Raw genomic sequence first — 11,443 nt, 5'->3', positions numbered from 1 at the left:
TTATATTGTTAAGTATCTTAGCAATGATTTCTAGCCTGCGGGCAAGAAGATTCAGTTTCTGCAAAGATATCTATTTATTTTGCTTATTTCTAGGATCGGGAGCAATAAGTTATTGGATTGTACTAAATGCAATTAAATGCATTGTCTTCGTAATATTCGCCTTTATTTGGCCAGTTCTTACAAGTATACAAATGAGATCGGACAGTATAGTGATAAGTTTTATATTCTTACTTGTTTTGTGCATTGGAGGAATTGGTGAAAGAAACTCGCGGAAACGTTAGTATCATTAAATAAGAAAATTGTTTTCGCGGTAAAAGTTTACAATTGGGTGCTACTTGCTTTTTGGAGATTCTTTTTTGACGCCAAGATCAGTGCCAGGAAGGCATAATTTCAAGATGTGCGCTACACAAAACGAAAATAAGAAGTCAAAGAATTGTACAAACTCTGTGTCCACATACACATTGATCTGTTTTCACTTAAAAAAGCATCCTAGAATTGCACAAACTAGGCATTGCACACTGCCTTAAATTTGTCCATGTACACATCAATCTATTTTCATTTAAATAAAATCAGGAAGCTAAAACAAAGTTAAAACTATCATGGTAACCAGAAGTGAGGTTTCATGTCCAAAATTAAAAAAACAAAATTGTCTCTAATCGAAGGGGCACCCAATTCTACACTAGAGCCTGTTTTCGCTGCCAGATAAATTTAAATAAAGACAATTTTTAAATAATTAACATATAATTTTAAATTGAGGGAAAAATACTAATTTCAAAATATTATATTTTAAGAAATAAATTGACAATTTTCGTATGCTGATCCGTGTTAAGAAACTAATAAGCATATTAAAATTCTATGGAGTACTTATTTTTATTTCTTATACTATAGAACGTATTACTTAAAATCGTTAGTATGAGTGTATTTTGTTTTAGTACATAACTCTTAAAATATATAACCTCATTAATATTTTAGCATTAAAGCGGTTATCTAATATCCCATATATATAATAGAATAGCCTAAAATGATTTTTACAGAAACGTGTAGTAACCTTATATCACTTTTAAAACTGTCTGTTTTCTGGTTTTTGTTTGAAGAGTCTTTGTGTGATGATTTAATGCTCAGTCTTCATTTTTAAAGCAAATTTAAATAATAATTTAGAAATAATTTCATAATTTGAATGTCCTGGTGAATTTTTTAACAGTGCCAGAAGAATATTCGAAATTTCATTTTGAAATTAAAATTATATGAAGGTAAATATTTTAAACTGAAATAAGATATTCATTTCCTTTAATTCCATCAAAAACTAAGGTAAAAATATATTTACGGCCACACCTTGGTGATTTTTGGCAGTACATGGATACCGAGTTTGTGCAATTGTTTGACTAGGCATTGTGCACTCCCTTGACTTTATCCATGTACATGTCGACCTGTGTTTGCTTAAAAAAAAATCAGAGAGTTGCACAAACTTGGCATTGTGCACTCCTTTGACTTTGTACACATCAATTTATTTTCACTTAAAAAGTCAAAGGAGCACCCAAATCTTAGGTAAAAGTATATTTACGAAACATTCAACTAATCAGGTTACCATAAATGAAACAACAACTTGACGATAAATGAAACATCAACTTCATGATAATACAAGGGGTACCCTTCAGTCTAATCTAACCAAAACTAATTTTCATTTGAAAACTAGAGAAATGTCATTTATGGAGATATCATAATTCTAAAATATGAGCACTGTGTTGGGCTATCAGGTAAATGAATTGACAAATTGTGCAGTAAAATGCTATAGTAAATCAGTAGAATGTTGAGAAAGAATAGCACATTGTATAATGTTCTCTTAGCCCTACTCATTTGAATATGATTTGTATTTTTTTGTATGAATAGCAGTTAAAAATTCTTCATGTTTGTTACATATTTGCAGCATATTTTATGAATTAATATGTACTGACTTCAGTTTTGATAGCTAAAATGAGTTTTCGTTGCATCTCTTTTGATTTGAAATCTTGGCATGTTGATGCAAGCTGGTGTTAAAGTAATGTTTGCATAAATAGTTTTGAAATATAACGTAAAAAAAATTTTGGGCTAGTCTTTGGAATATGGTAACAGGTAGTTTGGCGACATTTTGGTAAAGCAATAGTTACTAGCTAGGACATTTTAGCGATCAGGTAATTTTATGTATGTCCTTTGTACCGACTTCAAAGATTCACAAAATTTTCCTGCATTTTCACACAAATATTTCGAATTTATGAGAAAAATTATTTACATGTTTCATATATAAATTTACCCTGTAAAAACAAATTTCTGTGCACGTTTGTTCCACTACTTTCCGGAAAATTCCGATCGTGATTTTAGCTAATAAGCACTTAGAAACAATTTCGCACCTAATCTTCGTCATGATTAAGCACTTTTGTTCCATAAAAGTTCTAGCATAAGCGTAATTCGGCTAGCAGATTGTTGGAAAAAAATGTTGAGTAAAAAAAAAAATGCGGCTCCCCCCAAAAAGCTAGTAGGTTGCTGTAGCAGGGTTGGTCGCCAAAAAATCGCCAAGTTACCATAATCCCAAGATTCACCAAGTTTTGTTAAAATTTAGATAACAAAATTAATATTTAATTAAAAAGGAAGGTAAAAGTATATTTTAAGGTACCCCTTGGCGAAACTTGGCGATTTTTGGCGGTACATGGACACTGAGTTTATGCAATTCTTTGACCTTGTTATTTTGGCTTGCTTTGGATTTTTGCCACCAAAATCGCCACTACACAAACCCAAAATAATAAGAGAAAGAATTGCACAAACTCGGTATCCATGTACACATCGACCTATTTTCACTTCAAAAAACATTCCAGAATTGCACACTCTCTTGACTTTATCCATGCACACATGGACACTTCCTTTGTCCATGTACGCATGGATCTATATTCACTTAAAAAGTCAGAGGAGCAGCTAACAAAAAATATATAATCTCAATAAACTACATTTTAAATCAACCAATGAAATAACATAAAAAAAGGAAATTCATCTTAGCACTACACAAAGAAAATATTCACTTACTTTATTTATGAGTCTTTAGTCAAACAAAATTCCTTAACAGCATCCAAAAACTTCGTAAAATTATTTGAACTAGAATCTGTATACTGGTGTTGCCAAAATAATATTTAAATAATTTGGTGATAAATTCACAAAAATAAGAGTAACAAATATCCTCCGTTCGAAAATATATGATGTTCGATCATACACATTTCCTTCCTCCAAACAGGACACTTGATAATGGCTACTAAGTAAACTTTTATTTTCACACCAGTCAATTAATGCTTTTTTCCCTTTCATTCCTAATCTTACCACATTCAGCTAATTTATCGTGTAAACAACGAAAAAACAGTGTACTAATCTATCACACACAAGCCCTTACCCAAAATCCAACACACACTTTCCAAATTTTTTCCCATGATTCAAATTCATCGCAACCAATTACATCATAATAGGGTTTCCATAGCACTCAACTACTCAGGTTGTCATAAATGAGGCAACAACTTGGCGATACATGAAATAACAATTTCGCGATAATACAAGAGGTACCTACCCTAAAGTAAACTCTAACCAAAAGGAATTGTTTTCTGAATTAAAAGAAAAGTATCTTGTGATTTTTTAAAAAACTTCTTCCCCGAGTTCCACCTTTATTCCATTTAGCAGCATGAAATGAAAGTAAAAAATATTCGTGTAAAACATATTTGTGTAAAAAATATTTCCTATTAATGTAAACAGTATTCATATTTCATGTCTATTTGTTTTGTAAAAAGTACATTTAAAACAATGGAAATTTCTTTCATTTTTTTAAATCTCTTCTAAAAGTCTATGGTTTCTAGGTTGAGTCATAATTAAGGCAGAACTCATGAGAGCTAAAAAAAATCATGAAAACCCTCTTGCAGTCAGTGTCTGTACCAGAACCTGGATTGAGCTATGAGTGTGCAGTAGAGATAGACAATCTGCTCTGGAACTAGTTCAATGAACCGATTCACTTTTCTGAACAGCTGCCCAACCAGTATAATGGTTAGCCTTGTTCACTGCCATGCCGAATGGCCCAGGTTCAGATCCCAGAGAAGGCATGGAGGTTTGCAAATGTATAGTGTCCATGTGGCATGAGGGCACTCTAAATATGCAGTGAGCTGAAAATCCTCTCGAGAAGTTGATGGTAGGGGAAGAGGGGTGGGAGACCTTTGGAACTGTTTCCCCCAGGTGCTCTCAAAATTGGGGGTGGGGAACTGAGCTAAATCACACTGTCATCTGTAAGGTGCTCAAGGCTGTTACCAACGACAGGCGTAAACTTGCAGTGCTTGCCACGAGAAATTTCGTGAGCTTGGGCTGACTATAGGTCAGACAAGGGAGCATTAGCAACAACAGCAATAATAACTTTACTGAAAGAATGATCAGTGCTCTGGCAAAAACGGAATGGCAGTTCTATAAGAGTTTGCCGAGAGCTGTTGTTGAGAAGCATGCCAAAAAATTTGATTTCTCTTAATGTAAACTCTTGCATTTTTCCTTTACCAGAATTGTTTTGTTGTTCTGTGTAGGAAGTTGTTTTTAGGAAATCTAAAAAGTACACTTGAAAGAAATCAATCCAGAGAGTGAGCGGTTTGGTTGAGTTGATTCCAGTGATCCCACTCCTTGTTAAATTCTTTTTGCTTTTTGCCTTATCTTTGCACACCACTCTTGAACCACACCTGTCCCGAGCACATTCATCAAGGCCATTGTTAGTGAGCGGTGAATCATTAAAGGGAACTGATTCACTTCAGTGAGCGAATGGCTTCGATCTGATTCCTTAAAGGAGCTTTTTTACCCATCTCTAGTGTGCAGCGGCCTTATCTTATTAGCTACTGGTTAGCTGATTACTTTATTTCAGGAACTAGTAGTACTCTTTTGTTATCAGGGATGGAATCAGAAATATAAGTATATATGTGTTCATGTATGCATGTTTATAAGTATGTGTGAATGTATATGTGTGTATACACATACACATATATGCATGTTTATAAGTATGTGTGAATGTATATGTGTGTATACACATACACATATATGCACATAGCATATATACATTTCTGAATGAAACAGTCTACGTGAAATGGTCCCGATAACAGAACAGTACTGAACTAGCTGTATAAATAAATAATTTGTGAAGATGTAATAATTTTGCAATTTTATAAGCTCTCTGAATAAATTAGATAAATTTTATTTTTTAAATTTCTTTAATTTAAGTATCTTGTATAAGTTGACTAATATATGACTTCTGAATTGTGTTAGGTGTTTTGTTAATTTTATTACCAAAATGCTGAAAAATTTAAAATGTGTTTTTCATGTGTTGTTCGAAATGTCGTATACGTAACTCCTTGTTAACCCTTTGAAGCACGCGATATTATTTTTATAATTTTTTTAACTAAAAATTCTAGAATTTGAATATTATGATCCTAGAGACAAATAATATATTAATTAAAGAAAAATCTACTCTTCCCCATTGTTTTGTGGGTGGTGGTCGGACTGTGAAACCACTGCGTGTCTAGGACTTTGAAACTTACCAACTTACCTGGGTAGTAGAAAAAAAAACTTACCTTTTTCCGTGTGCGTTTTTAATAAACGACGAAATTTACAATTTTTTTTTTTTAAAATTGCATGTAAAAATTGCATAATATATATATTTTACATTATTTTACCAACTAAATCGTCAGGAAAAATTAAAAAATAAACATTTATGTAATATTTCTATAGCAGTGAAAGTATAAGTACCCTACATAATAAGGATGTTTGGCTACATGGATTAACAAACTCAGTAAAATAAAGATAAAAAAAAAAAAAAAAAGACTCAGTGGTTTTTTTTTTTTTTTTTTTAAATTTCAAAGAACAAATATTTTTTATGACATTGTTCAAAGCATGTTTTGTCTTTTTGGTACATGCATAGACCCACATTGCATGTTTCGCACATGTATCTTCTTCTATGATGTTTCTTCCTTGTGCTACAAAATGTACACTGATTGGATCTAAATTTCACCGGTATATGTCCAGCATTATTTAGTTTCTTTTCATCTGGCACATGACATTTGTGGTTTTTTTATGTTAATGGGAGGAGGGCTTGGTTTTTTTGGCTTTGGTATGGATCATTCGTTTCCCATTCATACTTATTTTATTCGTATTTCGTCTCAAAATATTCAGAAAATATTTTTAATTAAAATAAAGCTTTACGCGATTTCTGTTTTTAATTACAACAAAGTATATGTACATTAAATTTAAACCACAGGAAATAAATTATAAAATCACAATACTAGCTTGGGGAGCAAGTGTGTTGAGGTCAGAGAAAAGTCTCTGGAAAAGAAAGACCTTTTTACTGGGCAGGTGCATGTATTGTTGAGTAATAAAATAACTCTGTGATTTCAAAACCCCTTATCTATATCTGGGTAAAAATAAACATTCCAATTTGAGAAGCAAACAAACGCCATTGTGAAGAGCAGTGGTTTCAAGGCACGACCACCAAGCCTCTGAAGCATTGTGACACAATGCTCTAGTGGGGCAGTGGTCGTGCCCTGAAATCACATGCCATACATATAGAGGTTTTTTTTTTATATATATGCAGTTTAATTTTTGCTATTTTTTACTGTTTATGATAGAAATCATGATGTGCGATGAATAACTTTTGAAATTTAAAGTTGTTTGTATTAATAAAGAGAAGTTATTTTGTCTCATTGAAAACGAATTTTAAAAGGCATCCGATTTAAAGTACTAAGACCTAAAACATTTATGATTCTCTAGTCATTTTGTGTTATTTAGACATCAAAGATCAGTAATCAATTGATTTTCACTAAAAAATTTCCAAAGGAAGAGGAGAAAAAAATTCGAAAATTGGTGGTTTCAGGGCGCGACCACCACACGTCAAAGGGTTAACTTGCAGTTTACTAGAATTTTTAGAATGGAAGGTACTTTTCTTTCCGTGGGACAACATTGAACATCAAGTATAAATGTTGGTGTGAAATCTAACTTGACGGGCGCAACCTTAATGATACGTGCAGTGCTGAATTTTTGCAGTTTTGTGACATTTAAGTCAAGTCGAAAAGTCAGAAAATTGCACAAATTTGGCATTGTGCACAGCCTTGGTGTTACACATGTTAAACAATGCAGAGATGTTCTTGTTGTGATATAAACAGGGTGTCAGTTTATAAGAAAATTACCCTAACAAAATAAGATTTTGAATTTGTGTATTTGTCTAGTAGTGGAATAAAATTGTATATACATGAAGTTAATCTGTCAAATATTATTATTATGGAATAATAATAATAATTGGTACTGTTCTGTTATCAGGACCGGGTTCAGAAATGTATGAATGCATGCATGTATGTGTTCATGCATACATCTATATATGTAAGTAAGAATGTATGTGTGTGTATACATGTACACATATAAGCACATACATACCTACACACGTGCATACATTTTTGAAACCGGTTCTGATAGCAGAACAGTACCTAATAACTTTTCCTAAATTCGTTATTTAAAACTGGTTGTATGCATTTATTGATCATAAAAATATATTATACAAAATTTAAGCTTGTAGTTTTGGACAATGATTGTGCATAAATGTCAGAAGTTTGCATAAAGTTTATACTCTCTTTTCAGATAGCATATTTGCACCTAGTTCTTCTCATGCATTACGTCATTCTGCAAAGAGGCATATGTTAGCCCAAGATGTTGATAATGTTGAGAATGCTTCAGCATTTGTTATAGACTATGCAAAACTTCATTCTGATTCTCTTATACAGTATCCAACCAATGTAAAAACAGAAAATAATCGCACTACTGTTTCAAGTATGAGTACTGAAAACAGCCTTTCTGATCATTGCCAAGTGGATAGTCCTTGTGATTCTTTGAGTGCTTCTTGCCTAAAATGTGCATATAATTATTCTTGCATTTATGGGGAAGATGTAAGTGTTATGTGTGAACCTAAGGATGGCATTAGATGTCAGGTATTGCAATTTTTTTCTATCAAAATATTTGTAATTAAGAAAGTATAGAAGTATGATTTAGTTTTTAATGATTTCCTTTTATTATAATACTAGCAGCTTTGCTGCCAGCTTTTGTCTGGCTTTTAATTGTACCGGAAAAATAGCTGAAGGGAACACCAAATGTTATATTTAAAAACTGCGTAATATTTTACTCTGCAGAGCAACTTCATAAAAAAAGTTATTACGTATAACAAAATTACAATGAAATAAGCAATATCCCTTAATACAAATATTAATTATCCTAATAACTAAATTAACCAACTTCCCTTTGCAAAATCTTAAGAACTCAAATAGTATAAAGGAGGTTGAGAACTTTGTTTCCTAAAAAAAAAAATCCCTCAAAACTTTTCGTTATCTTAAAAACAGTGAAATGAGCAATAAATAACATAAAAGAATACAAAAAACAAAAAATTCTGAAAAGCAAAGTATAATTGATATTTTATCTTATATTTTCAAGAGAAAAAAATTACAATGAAATAAGCTATATCCCTTAATACAAATATTAATTATCCTAATAAAAAATTAACCAACTTTCGTTGAAGAAACAAAATCATACAAAACTTTTCAATATCTTACGAACAGCGAAATAAGCAAAAAATAACATGAAAGCAACTAAAAAAAACATAAAATTCCGTGCAAAATTTTACTCTGCAGAAAAACTTTATCAAAAAAAAAAAAAAAAAAAAAGATAAAAATGTATTATATATATATAAAAATGACAATGAAATATGCCAATCTCTTAAAAACAGTGACATAAGAAATACGATGAAAAATTGTTGCTAAACCGATATTTCTAAAAGAATGAAACTATTCAAAATGATGTAATTTCATCAAAAATCTATCAACAACAATAAGATGGGAAAATTGTTGCCAAAATCACATTTTTAAAGGTATAAGATGTGAGAAGTGTACTCGAAAGCTTCATTTAAAAATTTTTTTTTAAATTCAAGATATTATCATTTTTCAAAAATTCTTTTTGTAAAAGAAGTCGCAAGGATGAAAGTTTAACATGTCCAAAAATCAAAGAAAAATAAACCGTACATTTTTAAAAATAAATTTTTTTAGAAAAAGTTCCATTAAAAAGGTGTTAAGCTCCCTTTGTTAAATAAATTCGTATTTGATCGATTCATTGAAACAGGAAATTTATTTTAAGTTCGTAAAATAGCTAAGTGCCTACGTTTCATGATGATGTGAAAATGGAGTGTGTAGAGTAAAATCTCACTTTCCAGTGCTTTTTCCATACAGTGCTCATTATGTCTCGGAACTACTCTGATATGCGCCCTCAAGTCGCCAAATTTCTTGCCAAATATTTTTGGCGAGAAACTTCACACTGCCATATTACTATCTAAATTTTTTTCTAGGTTTTGAACTTTTAGCCTAAAATGTCTCCAAAAACGCGGTTTTCGCACATGCAAAAACTACGTTTTGAACACACAATTTAGCTAAAAATCCGAAACAAAAACAAAAAATTTAGGTAGCAAAAACATAAAGTTTCTAACCAAAAATATTTGACAAGAATCCATGTACACAGCGACATGTTTTAACTTAAAAAGACATCTATGAATTGCACAATGTAGGCAACGAACAAATCTACAAACTACGCAGACCTCGCTTTAATAAATTAACATAACAACAATAAATTTCAAAGAATACCATGTATACAGCATCCTGTTTAAACTTTAAAAAATATCTACGAATTGCACAGTCTAGACACTAAACAACAAAATAAACTAAAATAAATTTCAAACAATTTAAAAAAACAACAATAACGACAGAAATTCATACTAAAGAACATAACATTGTGCAAAATAAGAACACGGATAAAATAAAATGCACTTACCATGAATTAATGCATTTTCGATTAGCAGAAATATAAATTTCATACCGCCTTTAACATGCCGCCACGTAATCACTATCGTATTTACATGACAGCCAGACACACTATCCAGAAAATTTATACTATGGTTCACAAATAAATAAAATCACAAATCCCTACTTCTATCATGCACTGCCATTAAAAATAATCTCCCAGACCCTCTTTCCACACTTCCAAATACCCACTACCCCTCAACAGGATAGCCACAATGATATTTCCTTTTGCCGAACTTCCAATTCAACAACTACCATTTTATGTTTCCCTCCCATCTTCTCAGACACAGAGGCGAATCAACGAGCTCCAGCGAAAGATTTTTCAATGTCAACAGGGTTGCCATAGAACACACAATCGCACCAAAAACCAGCACAGAACACATATCGCCACATTTGGTGAAATTAGGGCGTATATTAGAGTTGTACCTATGTCTCAAAATGACACGATTTTGTCACAAAATATAAAATAAAAAAATTTCTAATTCAGATTTAAAAAAAATCGCTTCGTGGTGCACTGGCTCTTGTCTAGATTCACCTATGTACCAAATTTCGTAGCCGTGGGTCTATAAGCTTACACGCAGCACGAATGAAAGACGCGCGCATACACACACAGACAGACTCGTGCTTTAATTATATGTAGAGATTAATTTTATTATCATTACATTATTCTTTGTTTATTGGTACTTTTCTTTTATCCATTTGCTATTAAACAAATTTCATTTTATCATTTTACTTTTAGTTTATTTAAAATGCTGTCTGTATTTAAAAAACAAAACGGTGTTTCTTTATAAAGTCCTTAAAAATTTAAACTATATAATAGTTAATGTAAAAATGAGAATGACCGTATTTATTTCAACTGCTCATCTGGTATAAATAACACTTTTTGTCAAATGAAGATTTCAACATGTAGATTTTTTTTAAAGAAAAAGTCTTCAAATGTTACCTGGCTTACCATTTAAATCAGCAGTTTTCAACCGAGAGGAATTATCCCCTTGGAGAGAATTTCAGTTTTTTTTTGGGGGGGATGCAGTCAACCTTTTATTTACCTATTAAGTATTTAGTTTTAGTTTATGAATATGAAAAATTACTTTTGTTCTTGTTTTGGCATTTCATAACATTTTCTATACTTTCTGTTTTTTTAATTTACAAAATGTTCTGACAACTCTTATAAATCTAGACAGAAAATGCAACACCATAAAAGATTGGGTAGATATTCCATACACAGGCACAGCATGCATATGTGTAAGTGGTATTATTTATAGAAAGATAACTTCATACAGTGCTGAAATATATAGGAAATCAGCATGATGTATGACCGTCTCTTGTGACAATGCAAGCTGTAACCCTATGAGGTACAGATTCAATTAGTGTGCAGATTTTGTCCTGAGGGATGGAAGCCCATATGCTGTGAACCATTTTTCAAAATTCATTCTGAGACATACTATGATCAATTACATCCCAGATATTCTCAATCGGTGGAAGATCAGGGGATGTGTCAGGCCAAAGAAGCAATGGGATATGCTGCAAGGCTTGTC

At 31.7% G+C, this 11,443-nt stretch overlaps 1 protein-coding gene across 2 annotated transcripts in view; it reads left to right on the top strand.

Moving 5' to 3' along the window:
- Positions 1–58: 58 nt before the first annotated feature.
- amx (TM2 domain-containing protein 3 almondex) overlaps positions 59–11,443 on the top strand; it is a 43,741-nt gene continuing 32,356 nt past the window's right edge. Inside the window, exons 1-2 of one of the 2 annotated variants that reach the window (XM_035368552.2) lie at positions 59–276; positions 7,654–8,000. In XM_035368552.2, coding sequence (XP_035224443.2) covers positions 192–276; positions 7,654–8,000 — 432 coding nt within the window. In that variant the 5' untranslated portion in view covers positions 59–191. Of the gene's footprint in view, positions 277–1,398; positions 1,755–7,653; positions 8,001–11,443 lie in introns of those variants that run through there. The other variant, XM_035368553.2, reaches the window with a different exon arrangement.

This window comes from Stegodyphus dumicola, chromosome 6 (assembly GCF_044657685.1).
Source record: "Stegodyphus dumicola isolate Sdum_Otavi_A_Nest chromosome 6, ASM4465768v1".
In the NCBI taxonomy this organism is placed as follows: Eukaryota; Metazoa; Arthropoda; class Arachnida; order Araneae; family Eresidae; genus Stegodyphus; species Stegodyphus dumicola.
This window is presented reverse-complemented; position numbering and strand designations above follow the sequence as displayed.